We start from the raw sequence: 26,809 nt of genomic DNA on the forward strand, positions 1-26,809 counted from the left end.
AAAAGAAGTGATTAGTTTTATTTTTTATTTTTTGATTACTTTTATTAAAGAGATAAAAGGTAATATTTGCTCCAGGAATTTTCACTGAAGTAGAAACACATGTAAGTAGAACTGTAGGGATGGAAACAGAAGTGGCAAAGATGGTTCTAATGCATGGAGAGAAGGGGAAAGAATGTAAAGATGCAGTTAATAAAAAAAGAATACCTAGGCCTTCTATTTTTCTTAGCTTTGTACTCTAATCTCAGCTGAGATCAGAAAGGAATTTAGTCTGATGTGCTCAAACAAATATACATTCTATCTGTTCACCAAACAAGAATGGCAGAAGCTTTTATCCTCCAGAGAATTTAACAGCATGAATTAGTAATTAGGATATTAAACCAAGATCAGGACTGAAGGTTCCTGAAATCTGCCTACTTTTTAGGACAAGTTTTTATCTTATTGAAAAAGAAATGGGAAATATCTCTAGACTTTGACATCTGATTATATTTCAGGCTTCCCTTTGTCTGTAACATGTATGTTTCCCTTCTTCTCACCATAGTCATGCTTGCTTTTTCCCTCACCTTTAGAACTTGCTTTCTTTAGTTGGCAAGGGAGTCCCTTCCTCATGTATACTACTGGTTCCTTCAAACTAGCATCATCCTTTGACGCTTTTTGGACCTTCATAGGAACCATAGATTTTTCCTGGGAATTCTCTAAGCTCATCTAAATTTTAGATATATGGACCAAACTACAGACATTAATATTTTAAGGAATCTTTATGATAAAATAAATATTAAGAAGTTATGGGTAAGAATAGCCAGAATGGCTTCTCTAGATAATTTTCTTCTGCAATGGTTATTGAAGTGTGGTGTGTGGATTAATAGCCCAGCATCATATAGGAACTTGTAAGAAATATGGATTCCAGGACCTATCCCAGACCTACTGGATGAAAAACTTGGCTGGCAGGGGGTTGACTAGTTAAAGAAGTGGGTGGTGATTTTCATTAATGCTAAAGTTTGAGAATCACTCTTGTTCTATTGTATCCTAACCAAATAATAGGATAATTAACACTAATAATAATAATAACAGTGTTTATCAGTTCTAAAAACACAATTATTTTCCCAGTCAGGGAAAGCAATTTTCTGACTATTCCAATAAATCTTTTATCATTTTCAGAACCACGTAGGCTACTACTTATCTGAATCTTCTAGTAAAGAATTAAGCAGTTTCATCCCAGGATTTAAAACTGTTGCACTGATCTCACTATATGAGAATAGGGGCATTAGTGGGATAATGTGGGGACACCTAGGCCACAGGGCCACAGATATAACCATGGAGGTTAGTCAAGTCAGCACTTCAGTCTCTAAATCTTTCCCCTAAAGTTGTCTATATTTTTATAACTGACTTTTCTCGTGTCATTTTTCCCCAGATACCTTTATCAATGAATGTGTCAACCTTTCTGGCATACGACCAGCCCACAATAAGTTACTGTGGGGTGCATCATGAACTTCTCTCCCATAAGTCCTTTGAAACGAATGCACAGGAAGATACGATGGAAACACACCTAGAGACTGAGCTGGACCTGAGCACAATCACAACAGCTGGCCGAATCAGTGACCATAAACAGCAGCTAGCTTAACTGAGATCACTGGTAGCCAGGGGTTGCTACCAAACTTTGTAACCTCAAGGACAAAATGAGGAAGATGTGTTCATTGTGGACTCTAAAAACAAAACACAAAATCCCCTGTTCAAATAAACAAAAAATCCAAGATTGATTCATGAAATAAAGAAGACATGAATTGTTTTAAGTCTACACTTTGTAATTAGCTAAGTTGTGCAGTATTTTTTGACTTAAACAGAGTATGACCCTGAAAAATAAAACAATCTTTTTTTTTCAAAACTCATCCTACCTACCTGTAAAAACTGTACAAAGCTAATGTATTTTTCATATTGTAAAGTTTCAATTGTAGAAACAACTGGTATGTACAGTACCATAATTTAATTACATTTTACTTTAAAAACTTTACACATTTCAGTTTCTAAAATTTTAAATTAACAAAAATTATTTCTTGTGTTATTCAGAGTTACTCAGTTTTGTAAGGACTGTTTTGTTACTGCTTTTTTGCCCAGAAACCTTGACTCTAAAATTCTGTGCTGTGCGAAACATGCACGATTTTTATTATGCTTACTGCGTAGAATTTTATCTACTTGTTCCAGAAATAATACATTAACCAAAAAGGATTTAATTGTTCAGACTTGTAAGAGGTTCTTCAACTACACAGGCAGGTTTTTCTTAAAAATGAAAAAAAATCAAAGATTTTTTTAACAGTTCTCAGACTTAACTGTTGCCTTGAATTACAGCCTAGTTTCTAAGCAGTGAAATGTAATGATAAAGAGGGATATTTTAACATATTTCCGAATGAATGACTCATTATTTCATTCTTTTGAGTAACCATTGTTAAGGGTTGGGGGAAAGCATGGACAAAACATCACTGGAAACAAAGGCTGTAACCACAGCAACAGACTTTGTGATACAGTTAAAAGGTGCAGCCGCCAGTGACAAATAAAAACTTTTGTTACATCTCATTATTTGCAGGCCAAGGTGGGAGTATAGTGCATAATAATTGTACAGTAGCAATTTTTACCCTAATTAACCCATAGCGGTTTACCTAAAAGTAACCATCAGTCAGTGCAACGTGTGCCTGGTTATTAAGACAACTTTTTATTTAGAACTGTGAGACCAGTATTTTGGAAACATTTCAAAGGAAACATATGAGGTTTTTTTTGCATTGTGCACTACATCATTTCTCTCCTGAGGAAGAATTTTAAACACGTACAGCTCATTCAATATAGATATGAGCCATGGTGGAGAACTTTATCACTCAAGTAGACTGTAAACATCCTTAATATGTTCTAAATTGTTTATATTGCTATCCATAATGGGATTCACTTCCAAATTATCAAAGAAATAACTCAGAGTAATTTGACACCAGCCCAGATCATATATTGATTATACGATTGTATTATAAAGTTAATTCAAATCAAATTAAGAAAGCCTGAGTCTTCAGAAGCTGAAATAATCAACTTGTTTGTGCTGTTTGCTTGACATAGGTTATTGTTTGAAAATAGTGTTACTTTATCAATAGTAATCATGCATTCTTGTGTTTTTTTTTTTTAATGGAAAACTGCAAGTTTCAATTACTGTTGCACTAGAAGCGCTTTTTATGTTGTCATTTTATATTCATGCCATCAAAAGTAGATTGACAATACATCAGTCTAACAGGGGTCAATCAAAACAATGAAGAAAAGAATAACTGAAAACAATGTCAAACTTTTAAATTTTTATCTCTTCCAAAGAAAGTATATCTATAAAATCTAGTTTTATGCAGGTTTGTCACAGCAAATTTAAAAGCAGCTTCAAGAATGAACTTAAAAACTGTGGAGCAAATTTTTGTTGAAAATATATAAAGTCAGAAAGAAAAAAGATGTAAATGTTGGAAGAAGCAAATTCTATTACTAATTCAAATGAAACTAAATGTCAAACAGTACTTGTGTCAACTACTTAGCATCCCAGATTTTGTAACATATTTTGCATAAATTATTTGCTATTCAAAAATTTTTGTCATTTTAAGTCTAATTTTAATCTTTATGTTATCCATTTTCTAATTGCCTTGCAATGTATTATTCTTATTCTTAATTCTCTACATTGAAATTTGGCTTTACGTCGTTAGCAAATTTATAAAGGGTTATAAAGCTATGATTTGTGAGTCTAAAATCAAATGCAAAATTTTATTTATTATGTAAACCAAAATGTCATTTGCAAGTTTTCTCATTAGAAGTTGTCCTTGCAAAGATAGAAAAGGAAGAATTAATTTGTGTCAACAAGCACAAATTAACATATTTGTTAATAAATAGGTTTATCTGCTAATAAACCTATTTCTAGACACAGTCAAATTGATAATGATTTTTAGAAATGTTAAGGTTCCAAGGAGTCTTACAAGTGTATGCCCTTGATTTCCTGAAGGAAACCACTTTCTTTCTTAAATATTTTAAATTCATCTAAAGTGAACAACTATAAATAGAAACAATCACCTTGGAACCACAGCTCTGTGCAACCAAGGCCCTAAGCTACACCAAATAAGCCAGGAATTTTGAGACTTCTCATCTTTAAATTCAACCAAAAGGGTCTTTAACAAGAAAAAAAATGCTGGATGATTATTATTATTATTGTTGCTTAATTTTTATTCTGCCATGTCCAGGTTAAGGGTGAGGGTGGTGACAATCTGAAAGACTGTGTCTGGAATCTTTATCACATATTTCCAATTTATTTCAGTTTTTGTCTAAAACTTGCATTTCTAATCTTTCTTTTTCAGCATTCGATAATCTCCCATTTCCTCCTTCTAACTCCTATTCCTATGTCTCCCTGTCTATTCCTCACCGATTTAAACAACTGAAATGTTTACTTATGTTTGGAGTTGAAAAATGGAGAGTTTGACCCAGCATGGTTACAATAACAGCCAGCAGCTGCAGCAAACCATAAAGCTATGCAGTGTTTTGAAGTTCACAAACCACATTTTACATAAATTATTTCATTTTGTCGTCATAACAACCCTATAAAGACACATTGATCTCAAAGAAGTTGAGCCCTCACCCCAAAACACAGGGCTAATAATTGGCGCAGTTGAATTATTCTCAAAATTTACAGGCTGTTAGTCTTTCCACTGTACTAAAAGATTTCTTTCTCTGATCAGAGCCAGAGAACTTCCAGAGATAATGGATAGAATGAAAGAATATATATATATATTCATGTTGTTTAGTAATCCCTATTTTAATTCCATTCTCCATCTGTAAAATATTAGCTAACTAAAGTATTTCTGTGTTTTACTCTGGGCTCTCACATTAAAACTCTGTTCAAAAAGTTTAACAAGTCACATATTTCTTAACATACAAGTTCGTTTGTCAATGTGCAGAACAGATGCTCCCAAGATGTGGACTGCATGTAGGCCCCAAGGTACAGACATAAAATCAAAGAAGCACAAGGAAAGAAACCCCAAGGGAAAAAACCAAAGACCTTCTAAATTGAGACTGCATAATTATAAAAGAGATCCATAGTACAGGGTTGAACACATGTTCAACACTTTGTCAACTGAACACATGTTCAATTCGGAGCTAATTAGGAAGACATATAAAATTCTTTCTCTTTTTTTCTTTTGGCAAGATTTCTTCTTAAACCATGAAATTTTTTTTTTACTTGTAATAATAGAGAACAATTTTCTCCATTCTCCTTATAAGAAAAATAAAATTCATCCAAATTGATGTATAGAACCTAAAACATATGCTAACTTGCAAATAATATATTTTACTGATCAACTCATTTTGTCAAGTCTCTATTTCTAGTCCCTCCTGAATGTTTTGGAAAACCATGAAACTATACAGATTTTTAATACAAATTACATTTTTACAAGGAAAGAAAACATTCCCAAATTTAACACTCAAGACTAATCACATAATCCTGTTTTGAACTCAGATCTCTCTGACTCCATAGACTGCTTAGAAATAGTAAAATCTCTTTGCAAAAAATATTTTCTAAAATAAAACTACTGTATATGAGAGTAAAAATATATTTGTTTTTGATTGTTCCTGACTGGAAGACAGATATCATCTCTCAAACTAAACACTCAAAATAAGAAACTGAATGCATGAAAACCAATACCTGATGTGAATTGTTGTTATTAAACTGTATAAAACAAATGCAGATGTTCTGGGTATGTCAGAGCATGCGAAAGAAGAGGTTATGGGACTGGCAGGTATTTGGCCTCAGGAGAAAAGGCGAAAAATTTCCAGAATAGATATAATAACATCTTATATTGGCACAGCTCTTAACAGTTTATAATGCTGGGTAATATAACAATCTTCGAATTCATCAAAAAGTCTCAAGGTGCAGATGAATTGGTCTTGCAATAAGAAAGAGCTTCCAACTCCTCCCACGACCTTCCCAATTTTCCCCAACTGTCCCTAAATAAGGAGGTGCCAAGTGCAAAGGACCCAGGAGCAATGCTTTCAAAATTCTGATTTACCCCAAAGGTAGGGTACCTGGACAATCAACAATTGGGCTTCATTTTATCATCAACATTAATGGGAAAGAAATGTTTGAAAATTTAAAACCAAGCAAACACACACACACACACACACGAAAGTGGTGGTGGGTCTTTTTTGAAGGTCTCTCATGACTTGCATTATATTTTATTGTGAGATAGGAGGCAACTTATATTTAATTTATTTAGGGTAAAATTTACGTTTTAAAAAGTCCACCATTGACTTTTTTATTCTATGAAGGACAGTGATCTTACAGCAGCAGAGTGCCTCAGCCATCTAGGACTTAGGCTATTAAGTGTCTTCCTCCTAGCTCTCATTTATAAATTTTGTGTTATATGATATTTCTCTTCCTGAAAAGGTGAGTGAAAATTTGTTTTGTGTAAATCAAATAATATTTCAAATGTATCAAGAGACTTTGTGATAAAGGAACCTTGAAATTGTTTTCTAATCTAAAATATTACCTGCTAATTTATCTTTTTAAAATTGATTTCCATATATCTTGTGTTATTATAACACAGCACACTTGTAATGCATGGTTTAAAGGTTCTGCAAGACAGTCTTTGCCTCAGTCTGTAGGAAATGATGGTCTGACTCCAGGTTTTCAGTTGGTCGATATGAGCAGTTTCAGTCATTTCCACTTACTGACTTTATCTGGATTAATATGGAAAATAGTAGTAAATGGATGGATAAATTTGACAAATAATTTTATTTGTTTAAACTTTTGCCACCTATTATATCTTGAAGTTACTATTAAGAGGTCAAGTTGACTCCAAATCCCTTGTGTCAATACTAGATTTACTGAATCAGAATCACTGGGATGGATCTCAAAATATGCATTAAGACATGACTGAGGTGATACTAATGCATGCTAAGTTTTGAAAAATATTGCTCAAATGAATTTACTTTTCCCAAATCATTCAATTGCTTTCTATTCTAACATAAAATTGTGAATTCTTGTGCTTTCCCATATCAATGTGAATCTAGTTTTCTAAGCCTGACTGAACATTTTTCTTGACTGAGGAAAGCATACCAAAAAACAACTATACATAAAATGCTCAGGTTGCTTCCTGACAGACTGTAGTTTATAGATTTTATTCCCCATTAACTCTTTCGAGAGGCATATCTGAAAACAGTCTGAAGGCAGCTAGGTTTGTTACTTGTTAGTTGCACCCATGAATATAACAAATGAAAAGCTGGAAGTGGGGAGAACGGCAGGAAGTAAATTATGATGTATCAGGCACTATGCCCTCGTCTCATTTTTTAAATCATTTTAGGAAAGAAGTATAACCACTATTTTAAAGAAAGGAAAATAGGGCTCATAGTAATTAAATAACTTGCCAAGGCTCACACAGTGGAGTTGAAGATTCAAAACTAGATTTGTTAGGCTCTAAGGATGTGCTCCTACCCCCACCATGGCATATTTTCAAAAGTGAGAAGAGATTATAATCAATATAATGAGGCTTATATATATTAATGGGGGGATATTAAACACAGCAGAAAAAGAATTTGCCTATTTCCAAACAGAAAAATTATCTTACACTGTGTAGAGACTTCCTTCAATACCCTAAACCAGCAGCCTAATGGAAAAAAAAAACAATATTTTCTTGAAGTTTTATACATGGTTTCCTAAAAAGAGTAGACATTTGAAAGAAAAGTCCTTCAAAACATAAATACCCCTGAATATTGATGTCATATTTTTATTTCCAATCATCTTAGCTCTTTTATAAATTTACAGCCAAAATTACAGCCAAAATTGATAAAGAAGTATCAATAATATAACCTTCAACTGGCCGAAAAACAGAGGTGATGTTGCCAATTGTAGCAAAAACTATATGGATGAATGGTCAATAAAGTCACCAAGTACAAATGACAAGGTGGAGAAAAACACCAGTAATCTATGGTCACAAACTGTAACTGGCAATGACATGGCTTGGGCTACAGAATATTTCCTGTGAGTGATTTTAAATGGCAATATTCCTTATAGGAGTATTATAACTTACACAGATGATATGGGATCTGGAAGCACACTACATCAAAAGAGGCTGAAAAGATAACCTTTGTAACAAGGCAGACTCTACTTGTCCTACTCAGAATGTAATATGTAGTTTAAATATAAAATAAATATCATTTCCTTGTTTCATTACTATGTGGAGATGGACAAATAAAATTATTTTTTGAAATTTATTTTTAAAATCACATCTTGAAAAACATCTTCCTCAGTCTCAGCTATTCACAAATGATTCTTAAATAGTCTCTCGACTCCATTAGTGTCTCAGGAGCTTTTTATTAAAGCACTGAGTTATCTCTTCGATCTCTCCCTGAACTCCACAAGTGCAAGTAATCCCATTGGTTTAATTACATTAGCATTTTACTCCATCACAGGATCTGAACATATAGCATCCATGAAAAACATACTTCTATAATACACACAGCATTCAAGAGCCAGTAAATCACTCTGTAAGTCATGCCTCCTACTAAAAATGATCACGTCTATAACTGTGATAAAAACAAGGCTATAAATTTAAAACAATAAATCCAGCAAAGAGAGAAATTCTAGCACCCTGGATCTAATATCATTGTGTCTTCTCATTCTGGCACCATTACCACCATACAGAAATGTTATCTGAAATATCTAGAATAATTCTGATTGTGGACAACAAAGATGCTCCTGGTATCTGGGTTGAAGATGTGGTAAAAAACAACAAAGAAGACAAAAATTACACATACCAAGGTAAGTGAAGGGAATGTGACTTATTATTAAATAATCTGCAAGTAATTTTAAAAACTAAGACCCATTATTAAAATTTACAATAACATTTATGCCATCAAGTGTCATCATAAAGGCTAACGTGGATATTGAGGATAAAAGAGAAATGTGGCATTTGTGATGGCATACATATTAGATGATTGATAGATATAGATAGATAAGTAGATAGATGGAATTAATTCTATCAAAAGAGAGACTAAGAATAAAAACTAGTCCAAGAACTATTTCTATTATTTCTCTAGAGAGAAACTGAATAGACAGGGAAAAAGATTTAAACTAAATGCTACATGATCTTTCCAAGGTCAAATTTGAAATAATCCAAAACTATAAACTCTGAATTGCTGCTTCAACCATATGAGTAATTACATTAATTCACATACACCTAGTCAAGATCTGATGTTGAGAAATGAATTGTAATTTTAAATATACTCCATCTGTTCTTGCTGTTTTACATCAATGATATATTTGCTTTCAATTACAGATCCATAAATATAATGCCCTAAACAGTCTGATGAAAATGTGGTGAAAGATTGGTTACCGCTGTTTTTCTCTTCTATCATAAGGCAATTATCAGAGTTGAATGGCCACCACAATGGGGAGCTGGAAATATGATTTTTAAAGTCCTCTCTAGAGGTCTTATTTTATATTCATTTATAAAATAAGAAAATTATTGCCTTGAGGCAAAAGCCTGAGAGCCCATACCAGCTCTAGTCTGACAACACTTATACCAGAGAGGTCTAGGGAAAGACACTGAACATCTCTGAACTTGCATGTTATCTGGAGAAAAGCTTGAGATCCTTGTGATGTCAACATTTTTTCACCTTTGGATGTGACGGAAACTTAAGTTCAGTGTATTGGACATCCTTCAAAACTCCCTGCCAGTTTTCTCTTTAACAAACTTCAAACCTGAGTTTTTTGAGCCAACGTTGGCTTTGACACGCAAATATTTAACAATGAACCCTTGTTACACTTCATCATTTTGTGGAAGAATTACATAATTGGGGTTGTAGCCCTTAGCAGCTTTTCCCTTGCCTTTGGATCCAGTTATGGGATAAAATGTGTGAACTTGATATAGCACATTGGTACTACCACAGGGGGATTGGAAGAAGAGCCTTCTAACAGATAAAAATTTTATGCAATATAAAACTGAAATGTAATTTGGGGCCACTTCTTTTTAACTTAATAATCTGATATAGTTTTCAGATAACTGCATGCTTTTCTGCCACTGAGAATATAAATACTATTGTCTGTAATGAAAACATGGTTTTGCTGTCATATACTTTTGCTTTCTGAGGACACAGATCTCAGACAACTGATTGTGTTCTGTAATTACCACAAAGAATGTCCATTTGTTTTCAGAAAGAATGGCTTAATGCCAAGCACTTTAAGACAAAATAACAACTAACACTTACTGAATGTTTACCTTTCTAAGCATTTTATGGGTGTTCATTCATTCAGTCAACATTAATATGGCAAACAGAATTAATAATAATCCTATGAAGTAGATACCATTGTTTTTCCCTTAGAAAGATAAGAAACAGATGCACAAAGCAATTATATTACATATAGCTATTAAATTGTCCAGCAAGGATTCAAATCCAGTTGACTGATATATTGAAAAACTGACCCCTCTAACTGCTCATTTAAGGTCCACTGTATAGACCCCAATGTTAAGTTCAAAATTCTACCTATTTAAGGCTATCACTGAAGACATTTTTTCAATATAATTGATGTGTTTATTACATACCTAATATATGCCTATTGGAAGGTAAGAAAATTTTAGAGATACATGAGTGTATGATATAGTCCCTGTCCCCAAGGGACTTACAGTCTTAGCAAAGAGAAAAGACATCCATATTCAACAGAAATAAAATTCAAAAACTAAGTTTAATACCTGCAATCGTAAACAGCAGTTAGGAGAAGATAAAATCAAAGTTAATAAGTTTGTTGGGAATATCTCAAGGCAAAAGTGATAAATGACATAGAACTTAAAACTAGCAGTATTCAGATGGGCAAGACAAAGATGAGAGGGCAGTGAAGGGAGAATATTATATTTTTATTTACTGACATCTATTATTCCGATAGGATTTGTTAGATTCATGCTTCTCTGGAAGAGAAAGACCAGGCTCAATTTTTTGTCCTGATTGCCTAAAAGTTCAGAGCCAAATTTTACTCTAGCCACATTAAATCTCTTGGCCTTTCTAGGCAAGCCTACATATTTCCCACATTTTTCTGAACTCTAATTCTCTTTACATTTCTATTTTATCTTCTTTGAGGTGGGGGAAAAGCATATTAATCCTTTCTTTAAAATGTTATGTCAGTTTCAATAAAATGTTCATAAAACATTTTGAAGACTGATCCAGGCAACGGCATTAATTTCAAACAATTATGTAAATTAAATCAAACAACTTTTTAGAAGCTAATAATTGTAGCATCCTCCATCAAAATACTGTTTGGCACAAATGAAAACACAGCCTTCAGATTGATTGACTTTTTCTTTTCAACCTTTTTAGTCTTTATGTTAGTATTGGTGAATATTAACCAGAATTTTTATTTCAAAGAGTAAAAATAAAAATCATTTTTGATTGCTACATTTTACAAACAAAGAAACTACAGTAGAATATTATTAAAGACCATGATTAAAATCATTTACATGATAGTGAGACAGCCAGGTGTGAGGGGGTCCCTGGCAAAACTCCAAACCGGTCTGCACACTGGGAACGTGCACTCGCGTGCAGTCACACAGAGGTTGCAGTCCATTTGCAGCAAGGAAGAGCCTGGCCCCTCCTCTTCCTGTGTGGAACCTGGGATTCAAGCAGCCAAGCAGGAAGTACTCTAGCAGGGACTCTGGCCTTGCAGAGAGTCCCTGTTTCCCCCCTTTTCACCCAATAAAACCCTGACTTACTCACCATTCAAATTGTCTGTGAACCTGAATTTTCCTGGCCATGGGACAAGAGGCCTGTCTTTAGCTGAAATAAGGAAAAGTCCTGCAACAGTAGCAAATGGACTCGTACTAGAATGTACATTTACTTATAATTATTTTTCACTAGAGTGAAATATTTTTAATTTATGAATGCACTGACATTTAGGAATATGCAGAATTATTTCTGCCTTAAAAGTACAAATAATTGTCAGTAAAGTTGTCATTTAAAAAGTACAGTCAAATATATATATTTCTAATTGGAAACATGATACATAAGGAGCTACTTTAGTTTTTTTGAATTTTTTAAAGTTGAGAAATATTCTCTTCATCAAATTCTGCTCATCACTTGGACTATTAATTTACAGTTACCTCTGTGATTATTTGGTAGATAAAAGTTTTCATTCACGGGTATTTGTTCAATGTGTCTTGTCTTCTATATATGCTATACTATATAATGATATTTTGATATTTTTAATTCAAATCAATAAATAAAATAAGCATTTATTTTTATTATGGTATTCCAGTGACTGTGATGTGAGACACAGTGATCAAATGCTTATAGTGAATAAGTAATTGTGGCTCAATGTGATATTTCTAAAAATGAAGTCTGTACATGATGCTGTGAAATGATCGGGTTTGCTGAAAATCAGAAAAGCCCTCACAGAGTAAATGCTACTTGAGAAACTTTAGGTTTGCCATTTATAAAACTCAGGTCTGTCTACAGGCTCCACATCCAGCTCCTAACTAAAATTTAGAAGTCTTTAGATGTCTGTGGGTATTATCATCTGGAAAACTGGGACTCTGAAACAGTTTCTGAGTCTAGTATTCTCTCCATATAGCTACTCAGTTTTTTCTAGTATATATGTCAAATAAAATTTTGAAAAAATTACCCCTTCCCACAATCTTTTCAAATTAATCCTCAAATGAAAATGATTCAATTTAGCTATTCCATGATAAATAAAAAATATGCAATTTTATTGAATAAACTTAAAGTAATTAATAAATAATGTACTGTCAGAAGTTTTCTGTTTTGTTTTGTTTGTAAAAATGTCCATTAAAATGATACCTATGTGGGTTAAAAAGCCTATAATACAATTCTAACTTCAGGAATATGTGACAACATGTAGAAAGGGTATATTGGGCTGTGCAATTTAAATTTTCATCACCTACAGGTTATGGCAGAAGACTGATATGAAAATGAATGAGAATTAAGTTATATGTAGAGTCTTTTGTCTTTTGTTCTATTACTATCAAATATTTCATTTAAAAAGTAGGGAAAAAATCAGTAAGGTGGTGAATTTGCCTGATATACCAATAAGCACAGTTGTTTTGGAAGTTGCTTGGTACCACTGACTCTTTGCTTCTTTAAATAAGTATTTCTTTCCTTAACAAACACTTCTCTTTATGAGAATACCATTACTCTCAAAGGATTCCAATGTTTATTTTGTGCTTATGACACTTTTTAATTTAAATTTTCAAGAATGCACTTTGCATTAAGATGAACCAAAGTAGTATCAGTGAATTCAGCAACCAGTTCAAGGCATAGTTTTCTGATTTTCCTACTTAAGGAAATGAAGGCCAGGCGTGGCGGCTCACGCCTGTAATCCCAGCACTTTGGGAGGCCGAGGTGGGTGGATCACGAGGTCAAGAGATGGTGAAACCCCGCCTCTACTAAAAATACAAAAATTGGCTGGGCACAGTGGCCTGCGCCTGTAGTCCCAGCTACTCGGGAGGCTGAGGCAGGAGAATGGTGTGAACCTGGGAGGCGGAGCTTGCAGTGAGCCGAGATCGCGCCACTGCACTCCAGCCTGGGCGACAGAGAGAGACTCCACCTCAAAAAGAAAAGAAAAAGAAAGAAAAAGAAAATGAATATATTTTAATTTTAGAATTTCAGAACTTATCCGTATTAACTCGAAGAAAGTTATCATGAATAATGCTATTTTAATGAATGCCGAGGGAATTGTGCCTAATATTCAAAAACACTCTTGAGGATTATGAAGAGTGTGCAGTATGGCAAAGGCAGCCATGAGAATCCCCAACATATAAAATGTATACTGTATTCAAATAATTATTTCTCAAAAATATAAATTTTCACTCTAGATAGTTTTCTACAGGGTAGTACATGCTATGTGGTAGTAAATGAGCCTGTAAAACTGAACTCATTAGACAACAACTACTTCTATTAAATATCTAAAACATCCTTAATGTGAATGTTTTGAATTTATTTTTATATGTGTAGAGTCTATAATTTGTTAGTGACAATAAATTAAATTATAACAACCTTTAGATTTTTTAAGTTTCACAATTGTTCTGTATTCCAATTAAGAGGCTGAAAATCTAGTCTGGGAAACTCCACTTGGCTTACCAAAAAAAATCAATATGCTTTTTATTTCATGGGGCTCTGGGACTGTTAAGATTAGCGTGAAATACTGACATTTACACTCCTGAGTGGACTAGAAGGCGAGCAGGATGGAATGACGATGGCAAGTAATTGAACAATTGGACAGTTTCCAGAAAGGCTTTAAGAAATACTATTAAATCTACATCTGCTGATTGAAAATTCCAGATTCATAAGGTATCTTAGATGATCTCTACCTTTCCTTTTCAGGTTTGTACCCCACCTACTTTGCAAGAACCTGTGATAATTTTTTAATTAAAACATCTGCATAATTAAACATTTTAGGCTAATGATGACAAGAAGACAGGCCATATTTTATTACTTTTGTTGAACTGCCCAGTGTATATTATATTTGCTATAAATTAATTACTCAAAATCCTGCCTTGAAAATATCTGTTATAATTTTTAAAAAAAGAAAATAAGGAAAAGAGAAGAAATAGATTAAAAATTAAATCTTACACTTATAATGAGATGGTTCTAAGGAGGTAAGACTTAACCTAAATAAGTTTTCATTCCTTTGAATTAGTGGAATAAATACATCTTAAATTTCTCCATTCCATTAGGACAGATCACAGGTGAACTTGGTGAGGGAGTAAGCGAAGAACAGTTAGAGTTGCAGGGTCCTAAGTCAACCACAGGGAGAATAATATATTACTCTGCTTATTTTACTCTTCCTCTCCTCTTCACGTTTATGTCTTCTTCAGTATTTCCTTCTCAGTTTGAGTTTTATATAGCATATGACATACACATATGTGCCAACACAATGTGAGTGACAAGACTGGAAAAAGCTTACATTAATTTATCTTGAAAAATGAAATGTCCAATTATACAACATTATAGAGTGCTAATAGCTCACCAAATAACATAAATAAGATTATAATTCACTCAGTGCCAGACCTGACAACCAAATCTAGGTTCCAAAGTAAGTCTTTCTTTTTTTCAATAGATTGAATATACTAGAGGTTAAGAAAATTCACATAAGGCCTAATCTCCTCTTTAAAAAATCCTTTGACATTTTTCATAAAAACAGCTCTTTGCCCGTGGCTCAATTTAGGACTTTCACAAATCCTTTGAATAATGAAGGTCTTGGTTTTACGTGACTGTTTATGTGTGGTATTCTATGAAAGGTCCAAAAGCTTGTTAAGGACAATTGCTAAAAAAATTAAAATATATCAAGATTATTTTTGTCAAACCAATATGTGTTAGAAAGTTATCTATTGGAGTGTATTCCATATATTAATATGATATTATTATAATAGATGGCAAGATAAAAAGAAATCCACTACAGGATATTCCCATTTCTCTCCAGAGTCATGGTATCACAGATAACACGCCAGTCTCCCCAGGATACCATTATAATTTAATACATGCAAAGCATCCATCTAATTTACCTGTTACTGATTAGGAAATTCCAATAGTAAGTTTCTCACCACGGCAAATCCTGAAGAACTAGCATTTAAGCTATTTCAATATGGGGTGAAAAAAATCATCATTTAGAAATAAAAGTACCAGTGAGTAACAAATTATGTACAAGTCACTCTAGCACAGTGTATTTCAATCACTTCAGTATTTTTAGCCTCCCAAAAAAAGTGTCAGAAATGAGGCATGAAAAGCTATTAAATGAATCATTCACATGTTGAATGGATGTTGTCATCAGTTTGCTCTCTAAATGGAAATAATGAACAACTGATTTATTTATAACTGGTCATTATGATAATACACCTTCATGTTCCACCCTTTTCAATATATTACGGATATGTTATAACTGTCTTATTTTATACCTGATCTAAAATCATATGTTTCCATAAAAATTTCTTCTTTTCCAGGCTTTCCCTTAATTTTAATGTTCCTTTGGCTTGGGGTGTAATTAAAATGTTTTTACTGACTTGGTTCCCTTGTCTGTTTTTTTCCTTTCAATTTTCTGTCTTTTTGCCTGGTGGAATTTATCCATATCTTAAGTGTATGTAACTAGAGTCTGAAATATGAATTTTAAGTAGCTGCAGAATACATTTATGTAATCACTATAAAGTGAATCTTGTCAGCACTTATTTAGTCAAGTTTACCTTGTTTTCCTTCTGAGATAAAGGTAAGCAGAAAGGATAAAGTAAGATAATGGAAGCTGATTTGTATTTCAGAGAAAAATAATTCTTGGTCTTAAGAGTCAAGGCAAGAAGACTTCATTCGTTTTTCTTTCTTTTTATTTTTTTTCTAAATTTCAGAGCAGAGAGGAACATTTCCCTTGAATGCTCCAATTCTAACACTATAATTAATTTTGCAGGGTTACATTCAACAATTTGTATGTTTTGCTGTATAACACTCTGTAAATGCACTGGACTCTTCCCTCAATCAGCACTACACATTTATATAGGAAAAAGGCTTCAGGGATTTTCTTCTATATTTAATCAAAACTATTTTTGAGAAATACATCCATTACATTATGGAATATCACTTTTTTAAAAAAACATGTGAGTAATGTACTTCAGAGCTAGGTCTGGAAAAAAGATTCCCTTGGGAAATGGTTATGCTTCATCCCCAGTGAAGAGGCCTGTAACACATCCTGTCTTCTCTATACCTTTGCTCAGAAACCCAGAACTAGGTTACATTCGCTATCATGGTGATCATGTTAAAATTCCAATGGAGTGTCCCAGCTTTCTCCTTTGTAAATACTTTTTATATACTTTTTCTAATCCTGTTTTGTTAATCCTACATCATACGTCTTTTGTAATATGTTCTCTGAAATTAATTAGAGAAGTAAAAGGTAGAAATGAGGAAATAAACCAGAGATACTATTCTTTAAAAGCATTTTTTTTAATTTTTACTGAAATGGTGGCATTATCTTAACTTTAGGATGCTAATTTTTTTCTTCCTAACATCATGCCCACATACCATTATCTCATCCCTGACTCATCTTTAAAATTTTAGTTCCTTTATTTGCAATTTACATATAAGATGTGTGGAAAAACCCACAGATACACACTCACACAGCACGCTACTCTTCTCATATGCTGTTGTTCAGACATAAAGATCACTAAGCAAAATAGGAGATACATTTCAAGACTTTCTCCACTAGTAGAAACATATTCTCAGGTGATCGATTAGAGTCCAACAAGGTTTATTTTCAAAAGAGTCAGCAAGGGTTAGAAATGAAGTTCTCAACAATTTTTGTTTTTAAGAGACAAGGCCTTATTCTGCCACCCAGGCTGGAGTACAGTGGTATGATAATAGCTTACTGGGCTGGGACTGGAGGTGCAGACAGGCAGGTCAGAATAAGGGATTTAGGCTACCAGAGAAGGTGGAAGAACAAATGTTTGGATATAATTATCATGGTTTATTATCTACGAGGTGGAATTTGGCTAACTTTGTTAATAAAACAAGGTACAAATCATTTAATGACAACCTATAGACTTTTAGCTTACATTTAGAAAATACTTAAAAAGTATTTTTCCAGCCTGAGCAACATAGTGAGACCCCCATCTCTACAAAAAGTTTTTTAAAAAATTAGCTGGGCACGGTGGTGCACACCTGTAGTCCCAGCTACTCAGGAGGCTGGGGTGAGAGGATCACTGGAGCCCAGGAGTTTGAGGCTCCAGTGAGCTATGATCACACCACTGCACCTCAGTCTGGGTGACAGGGGGAGAACTCAAAAAAAAAAAGTCAAAAAAGATATTAGATGCAAGAAAAGAAAAAAATTAATGTATATCAAAATATTAAATTCTGTTCCCAATTATTATATAATTCCTATGTCACCAACTTTCTTTGAAAATTAAAGACTGGGCCGGGCGTGGTGGCTCACGCCTGTAATCCTAGCACTTTGGGAGGCCGAGGCAGGCGGATCACGAGGTCAGGAGATCGAGACCATCCTAGCTAACGCAGTGAAACCCTGTCTCTACTAAAAATACAAAAAATTAGCTGGGCGTAGTGGTGGGTGCCTGTAGTCCCAGCTACTCGGGAGGCTAAGGCAGGAGAATGGTGTGAACCCGGGAGGCAGAGCTGGCAGTGAGCCAAGATCGTGCCACTGCACTCTAGCCTGGGGGTCAGAGCAAGACTCCGTCTCAAAAAATAAAAATAAAAATAAGAAAATTAAAGACTGAATTCGTACCGATGTACTAATTATATATCTATAATCGGTATATTTAATAAGTTAAAATTTTGGAATATAAGGCCTCTACATTTAGATATTCTTAGACAAGTTTCTGGATTATATTTCAATTTTGTTCAAAGAGTAAAATGGAGATGTAAAAACAGAGATGTCTCCTCAATAGAGTGAAATTAATTTACAAATCTAAGCAATATAAAAATATGAGTAAAAATCTACTTTAATTGAATTATTAATAGTAAACTTAGTCCATACAAAATGTATTTATTCTGGAGTCTCTGTAGATTTTTTTATTGTTTTTCCTGCTGCCATCAACTTTTGTTATACAATAAATATGGATGTAACTGTACCTACATAACTACCAGCACACACCTAAAATTAAATAAGAAATTTTAATCAGTAGTTCTTAATTTTTTTCTAATCCTAAGTACTTAAAGATATAACACACTATTAATAAATCACCGTGGTGACAGTTCTCAAAGGTGTGTGCGTGTATGTGTTCGTCTCTGTGTGTGTGTGTGTGTGTAGCATGTGGGGAAGTCGTCCTGGAGAGGATACAACCTTCTGTGATTTTCCTCTGCTAAGAATTAGCCCTGAAGGGTATAATTCAATTACCTCTTTTTTCAAAAAAAATCTCAGATCTTGGCTTGGGTCTGAAGCATGAATCATGTGGAGTCTAATGCAGCTTTGGGTCAACCCTGATCAAGAAGACCCCAGGAAGAGTGTGGGAAAATTTAAATTTGGATACCCCAGAGACGGGATTACATATCTAAGAATCCTATATAGCCTGTCTTGTCGTATGCCATTTGTGTCAGCTCAGAACCTCCACAGTTCTTTCACAAATTCAGACCATATCTCTTGGAGCCACTTTTGTCCCTACACACCACTTTTGTCCCTACCTCTCTGGGCTAATCTTCAAGATTATGTCAACTAACTTCAAGATTATGTCAACACTAACTGTCTATGCCTCATGCAAAAGCCTCATGGAAGCAATTAATCTAACAACAGTGCAAACAAGACGACTATAATCATGCAGGTGATCATGAAAAAGACCATGAGGGAAAGAAAAATGAGATAGACAGATTCTGGAAGCATGCTGTAGATGTTACATTTTTCAATAACAGGTTTACACCAATACTTTTAAAGAATTTTGTGATAGGAAATGGTTAAGAGGTTGGGGAGAGGAGGGCAAAAGTTGGGTCTTCAGATCCTACAAGCAGAAAGGGGCTCTCTTTTAGGTCAGAGCTGCTCTTTAGTTGTTTTGTAATAACATTTCGTCTGACACTTCCTAGGCCAAATATTTAAATAGACACCTCTAAAGAAGTTTAGCAATTTGATCCTCTCTGCTTGCTCATTTACATTATTTCTTTAAGTTACATTTCTGCTCAGTATTCCTATGCTTCATAGGTATTTGACAAAAAAAAATTAAAGTTATTTTTTCTTTGTTTTTTTCTTTTTCTCTAGCATGCTAAAGAACAATGAGCCAGATGCAACTAGATGAGTCAACTATTCCCCAGGCATAACTCCTGGGGTCATATCAGTTGCATTTGCGGCAGTGATATAATAATTTACTATAAATGTCTTAAATTACAGCATTTGAACACGTGCCAGGAAATAAAACTTTTCCCCAAAGCAGATGAATCATGAACCTGAAATACATAATGTACCTCAAAGGCATTTAAAATTCTTCTAAGGAATGACTTATTCAGATGATAGAATGTTGACCATTTGATTTGAGCGGTGACCTTCCAAAAGCAATGAATAGCAGCATTTCAATGATTTTCAAATGTTACTATCAAAAATAAAGTAAGATAAATATATAAAATAGGTAAATATAGAAGCTTCTCTAGTAATGCCTCCCTTGGGAGGTAGGGAGCCTGGGAACCAACTTCAATAAGAATCTTAGCTTCTCTGCCCTTAGTTTTTGTAGAAGGGCCCTTCTCATATGTAGAATTTTGCCTATACTCTCCAAAACAGCTCAGGTATCTATGAGGGCATTTGGCTAAATTTGAGAGTTTGACAGCAAGTGATATTAGATAAAGTTTACATAAAGGCTACAGTTAACATCACAGAACAACTCAGTTTATTTAGAACAGCCAGTGGAAATAAATCTAAGGATCATAGCACCTAACCATCTGGAAGTCAGTTTTGAAAAATATATATATATATAATATATAAAATATGCCTTATGATTTTGTTTATTTGATTTATATAGATCTATGAGATAAGTAAAATAAAAACTAAAAATTCTATAGCCATTACTTAATATGTGTATAAACACACATGTATATGCATATATATGTACATATTGTTGAGTCTACTAAACAGCATGCTTCTAAATTTATTCATGCATTCAATAATATTTATTGAGAACTTACTATATTCAAGACACAATTAGAGATTTAAAATATTAATTAGATATAGCTGATGGTCTAAAAGAGGCTTAAATGTGATTCATCTCAAAATTATCAGAATAAATAAGACAGAAAATTTTAATTACTGGTAGTAAGAAACAAAGATGATGAAAACCTAAGCCAGGCTGCCGTGAAATGAACAATAGAGAAAAAGAGCCCTGGATCTGATCAGTTTGACCTTCATCGATGTCAGCTCACTACTTTGGGATTCTGCTTCTTTATCTGAAAAATAAGGGAAATTTAACCATGTGATCTTCAGAGTCCCTTCTGGCTCCAATATTTTAAAAAAAAAAAAAAACTATATTTCATAAGTGTGATTTAAACCAGAAGGTTCAAACCTCATTCTTCACTTGCGATAGCTTCGCTGATGAATAGCAATGTCTGCCAACATTCCATCTCCTTTTTCCTTTCCTGCTCCAGTTTGATGGAGATACCAGCTAGCAATAAAATAGCATTGAGGAGTTGGGACTCACAAAAAGAATTGTATCCAAAACCACAATACTGTGACTATAGAATTATTGTTTCTTTACCCTAACGTATTAAAAATAGCTGATGAAGAAAAACAATGAAAAGAAGACTGTAAACAAGTCGAATTTCAGAAAATAGCTGGGAGACAAGTGTATAAATATTTTGTTTGAACTTTTTTAAAAAAATGAACATTCAAGTATTTCATTCAGAGTTTTTTAAATGTGCAAATTCAATTATAAAGCCATGGTGATCACGAGATAAAAGGTAAAGTTTTATTATTAATTTGAAATGTCTTGGTTTGAAAAAAGTTTGATAGTAAAATCAAGGTTAAATGAAATATCATGAAGCTGTGCAATTAGGTTAATAATGAGGTGCCTCAGGGATCAGTGCTAGCACAGATGTTCAATATATTTATTAATGACTTAGAAGAGTTCTGAATAATATGGAAGCACATTTGGATGACTTCATAGATATTTATAGCAATCAAACTGGTAAATGACTGCTTTTCATGACCGATTCAAGAGCAATTATTTAACACATTACAGCAAATAATCAACAAGAGCAAATTAATGTGAAGTGGGTGGAATTACCCAAGTTTTCTTAGCATGCTAATAACTAACTGAAATAGTTATCGCCTTTCAGGCAACAGTGGACACATCTAAGACATCTGTCCAGTAAACAGCACTTTAGGAAGAAAAGCATACTCAATAAAGGTTGGAATAAAGAATAATGCAAAAGAATTAACTAAATCAATAATTATTGCTGAAAATTTCTACACACCAGAGACTTGCTCTATTGAATGGCACTATTGGGTAAGAATGTGGTTTCCCAAATCACATGCTAGGATTATCTGGTGTTTTAGCTGGTGATTTTCTAAATAGTTTTCCATTATCATCCATTCCTCTCCAATATCCATTCACTGGCGTTCCCAGATGCCTCTCAGGCAGGAATAAAACTTACAAGGACATGTCCTTCTCACTTCTGCTTTGCTCTGTTCTAAAGGATTTCATTGATATTAACGTTTATGTTGAAGATCTCAAAGCTTTAGAAAAGTTAAAAGTCATCCCTTTTCACAAGAAAGATGGCATAACACTATTCAATAATAGCATGAACTCTATTATATCCTCCCCTTATCCCAAAGTTAATTATTGCCCATAGAAAGAAAACTTAAATGTAGCATCATTTCAATTATAATTCATTCATTCCAAAATATTTTCTGAGTGCCTATTTTATCTAAAGCATAGTAGTAATAGAATAAAAATGATATTAATAAAAATATTTGGAGCCTGCCCTATAAAAGAACTTAGAAAGCTATGTCTCCCCTCTCATGAACTAAGCATTTCTCAATCCTAGTCCATATAAACTACACATAAATGTCATCAGTTATATCATAATTTGAAATATATGAAAATTAATAAGAATCAGAACTGTTTATGTAGAAATATATAATAGAATTTTTAACCAAAGCATCATTTTCCACTGCCATTTATCTTTTGTACCAGAGAAAATATTATGAACCCTGAGGTAAATTTTCTCATATGAAATATAACTTAGATACTTCTCCAAATTTTAGAGAAAAATACAATTTCTGGACTGTTGTGGACTAAGAAAGTAGGCCAATACACCTGGAGTAAAGCCAAATACTAACAAAAACATCAATTTGTTTTCATATTAGCTCTACAAAATTACCAACCAGCAAATCCACTGACAGAATGAAGATATGTGTGAAGTACTGAGAGTGAGAATTTTTCTTTTTCTTTTTTTGGAAGATTTGGTAAAGCATCTCTATTCTCTATTTATGTCCACCTTCAAATTTCAGATGTAAACATCTAAAGTAATATACCCATGATCACATAAGAATTCATAGACTTTCAGAATCGCAGTGTTAAAAGGAAACTTAGACGTTAACCTTTCTTCGAGCTATACATTTTCTCTACATCATTGGACATACTACTACCGGAGATGAAAAAACATACACGCACAAAAACTCATTAATTAAAGCCAAAGACTTGCAGTGAAAAGCAAACTTTGGGCAATTAGGTAAACAATGAACCTCTGTTAGAACCTCAAACAGAGTTACTAATGAGATTTACCAGAAGGTCTGCAATTATCTATTTAAAAAATAAAATTACAATTTGGAGAACAATTCACTTATCAGAGGTGTGACAAGTCCGTTAATTTTTCTTAACAGTGTGATTTAAATATAATTTTAGCAAGGGAAAACAAGTAGTGAAGGAGGATTCATTAACAGGTGGTCAAATGCAAATAGTCTATCAATCATGCCGGTATTTTTAAACATCAGCAAATCTAATTCCATCTCTGGGGGAGTAAACTCATACTCTAAGGTATGTGACACATCAAATTTATTTTTAAAGGACATTTCAGAGTGTTCCTTGATCATGAAATACTGCAAGTATTTCCTGCCTTAAAGGCAGGCAGAATCCACCACTGCAAATCAGAGCATTCTAAAATAACTAAATAGTGTTTATAAAAATGAGAACATTTCCATATCTTAGCTCTAGATAAAGAGATTTGTCATGGTAAAACCAAAAAATCTCAATCAGACCTAAAACTATGAAATAGCACACAAGAGGGATGCAGAGTTTTGTGCTGAATTACAAAGAGAAGTCATATCTGCTTTTTTGCTCAAAATTGAGCCCATAATGATTAAATAAATTTAATCAGCTTTTACTGAATTCCAGTTTTTAAATGTCAGGCAATTACTATGAAATGACTTTTTCTACTTGCATAATCCATTGTGTATTATATTTCTACCCTGAATCAAGTGAATGACTTGTTAGTTTGATCATAAATTGTTATCACTCTATACTACAAGGGAAACCAACCATCTTATCCAAACTACATGGCATTAGACTCTATAAGCTTCCTTCGATGAAGCAAGATATATATATATATATAAAAAATATATAATAATATATATAATATATATATTTCATTATACACATAGACACTTCAAGGTCAAATAGCAAGTTAAAGGGAGAAAAAGTATCCTGAATGACTGTTAATGCTCTTCTATACCATGGCTTTGAAATCTTAAAATACTTTGCATTTCACAAGAAGTTATGTGGCATTTGAAAACCCCCTGAAATGAAAAGAAATTTCTGATCCCTAAATGGAGTAGTCAAGAAAATTGAGCACTATCCAGAAAATAAAAGACTCAATATTTTAGGGCACCCTCCTGCATGACAAGGAGGGTTACAAAAGAGAAAAGCCAACAAAAATGTCTCACCTACTGTATATATCTTGTTTATTGCCCATTTTCTTGATGAATATTATAGGAACATACAGACTGATGAGATTCCTTTACTGTGCAAAGAAAAATTGTCCTGTTTTATAATGCATAAGTCTTTCCTAAACACAGAGACTACATTTTAGTTATTATTCTACTACATGGAGAAAGAACTGATGTTGATAAAGGTGAGTTGCAATATTGTACCATTCAGGTACAAATAAAGCATGCCTATAGCTGGTAGCTATCCCTTCCCTGGTTTCAAACAGGAACTGGGATTTTAAATATTTCTGATATAATTTCTTCTAAGTCTCTATTGTCATTGTATCTCTTTCAATTTTACCACACCAATAATATTCACTGAGCAAGATTCCAAAACCTTTATAAAAGCATTCCCTTGAATAATACCTTAAATCTTACTCTGTTCTAAATTTTTTAACTAATAATAGTTTATCTGAACTCTCCCAACTGGTCAATTCTGTCATAAAGCTACATAAAAACCATCTTCCATATTGCAGATTATTTTTGACCAACCAATGGATGAAATTTTGGCTATTCTTGTTTAACAGTGTCTCAGTGTAAGCATTGTAGTTATCAGCTTTGTAAGAAGTGTATGGAAATGACAGAAGCTTTGGACATGTACTCACTGATAGACACCATAATAAATCGTGAACAAAAACAATTTGATAGAGCATCAAGGGAGTCAAACTGTAAATGGTAATGGCAGATTACCCAGTGCATGGGTGAGACAATGGCATCCAAAGAGATGGTTAGCCTCTATATATCTCCTCCATAGACCATGAATCTGAAACTCCTAGCCGTTAGATTCATTCCTCTAAGATAATGGCTGCAAGATAAACTATTTTAGTTGAAAGTATCATGTTTGGAACACACTATTGAGTAGTATAGGATAACTTTCAGTGCCCCGTGGTGCTGGCCACAGTACACGTAAGTTCCAAAAAAAACATTCACAACCTCAAGTGTTCAGAGGGTCAAGCAAGTACTGGGCATGAAAAAATAAACAGGCAAGTGCTAATGTCAACTGACCAGCGGCCTTAATGTCTGCAAAACAATAGAGAGCAGTGTAAACTGAGGTAAGCCCTTGTCCCATCTAAAAGGGACAACTACCACTGATCTCCAGAGAACTGTTGCTAAACAGGGATATAGGTCCATATCTTCCAGGTTTTCTAGAGAGGTAAAAAATCTGAATTTTTTATGTGAAATCTCTAATTTTCAAATGTTAGAAACTAATTTAATTGTGTAGCATGCTCTTAGCCAACATTATTCTGAGCAAAAAAAAAAAAAAAAGAAAGAAAAAAAAAAGCTGAGGGTCAGATTTGGCCAACTTGTTGGCAATTTCCTAGAATGCCAGTCTAGGATGTGAAGAAGGGAGATTCAGTTGGGATGAGGATGAGTTTTAGACTGTCAATTAAGAGACCACATAAGGGCTACAGATAGCATCTCTCCTAAGGGAAAGGATAAGCAAGCAGACTCTACGTATGAAAACCTAAATGCAGTAAGCCACTTGTTATGAATAGTATATATACCCTTTTAAGAAAATGTACATTATTCATTTTTTTAAAAAAAGTCTTTTTAATTATTTTATTTTCTAACTTTGTCTTTACCCTTTGTCCAAAAAAAGATTTACAATAACATAACAAAGTCTTCAATAGAATAAAAGTAAAAATAAATTATGGAAGACCTAGAAGAAATGATGTTAGTAATGGTAACCTAAAGTATACCAAATGCATGCTGAATACAGTCAAAAGAACAAAAATCTCATTAGCCATTAATTTATAAAATGGATTATTATCTGCATGGGGCAGGGGAAGATGTGTCCATTTGCAAAGTCTATTTTCTTTTTTAAAACATACAATTTGGTCTTCGGTGTGGATGAATCTATCTTGTTCGTAACTAATACAGTAACAAATGCTGCATATCAAAATAAAGGAGCATTATTACTTATTTTGACTCTCTAGATTATTTGTTTCCAGATTTAAAAAGCATTAAGGGATGTCTTTGTCAGCCAAAATAGAGGGCAGAACAGATCCCTTCCTACTTAGGATTTTAATACTCCCTTGCCTGAAAGGGAAAGATTTTTCAATAATAAGAAAAGGCAATGTGAGTTACAGGAGCATCGGTCTGATAAGGCCATATGCAGGATATATTACCATCAATATTCCTATCTAATGTGTCAGAATTGTACAGCTCTTTTTTAGAAAGCCATATTAAGAAAAGTAAGCACTTCTACCAAGACAAATTGATTGTTGTTTGTTAAGGAAAGGAAAAAAATAGGGCTGATGCAGTATCAGCAGTGGTAGGTATTAGTGTATTCCAGTCTAATTTCAACCTCAAATCCATACTATTAAATACAATTTGGAAAGGCTCAGCTGTTAGAGTATCAGAGTATGTGCAGCC

At 33.5% G+C, this 26,809-nt stretch overlaps 2 protein-coding genes across 2 annotated transcripts in view; one reads left to right on the top strand and one right to left on the bottom strand.

Moving 5' to 3' along the window:
- LRRTM3 (leucine rich repeat transmembrane neuronal 3) overlaps nt 1-5,353 on the top strand; it is a 177,071-nt gene extending 171,718 nt beyond the window's left edge. The window contains exon 3 of the mRNA XM_003258220.4: nt 1,409-5,353. Within this exon, the coding sequence (XP_003258268.1) occupies nt 1,409-1,618 (210 nt within the window). The 3' untranslated portion in view covers nt 1,619-5,353. The remainder of the gene's footprint in view (nt 1-1,408) is intronic.
- Nucleotides 1-26,809, bottom strand: part of CTNNA3 (catenin alpha 3) — a 1,790,392-nt gene that overhangs the window by 1,221,107 nt on the left and 542,476 nt on the right. The gene's annotated exons all lie outside the window — the stretch shown is intronic.

Source organism: Nomascus leucogenys, chromosome 18, assembly GCF_006542625.1.
Source record: "Nomascus leucogenys isolate Asia chromosome 18, Asia_NLE_v1, whole genome shotgun sequence".
In the NCBI taxonomy this organism is placed as follows: domain Eukaryota; kingdom Metazoa; phylum Chordata; class Mammalia; order Primates; family Hylobatidae; genus Nomascus; species Nomascus leucogenys.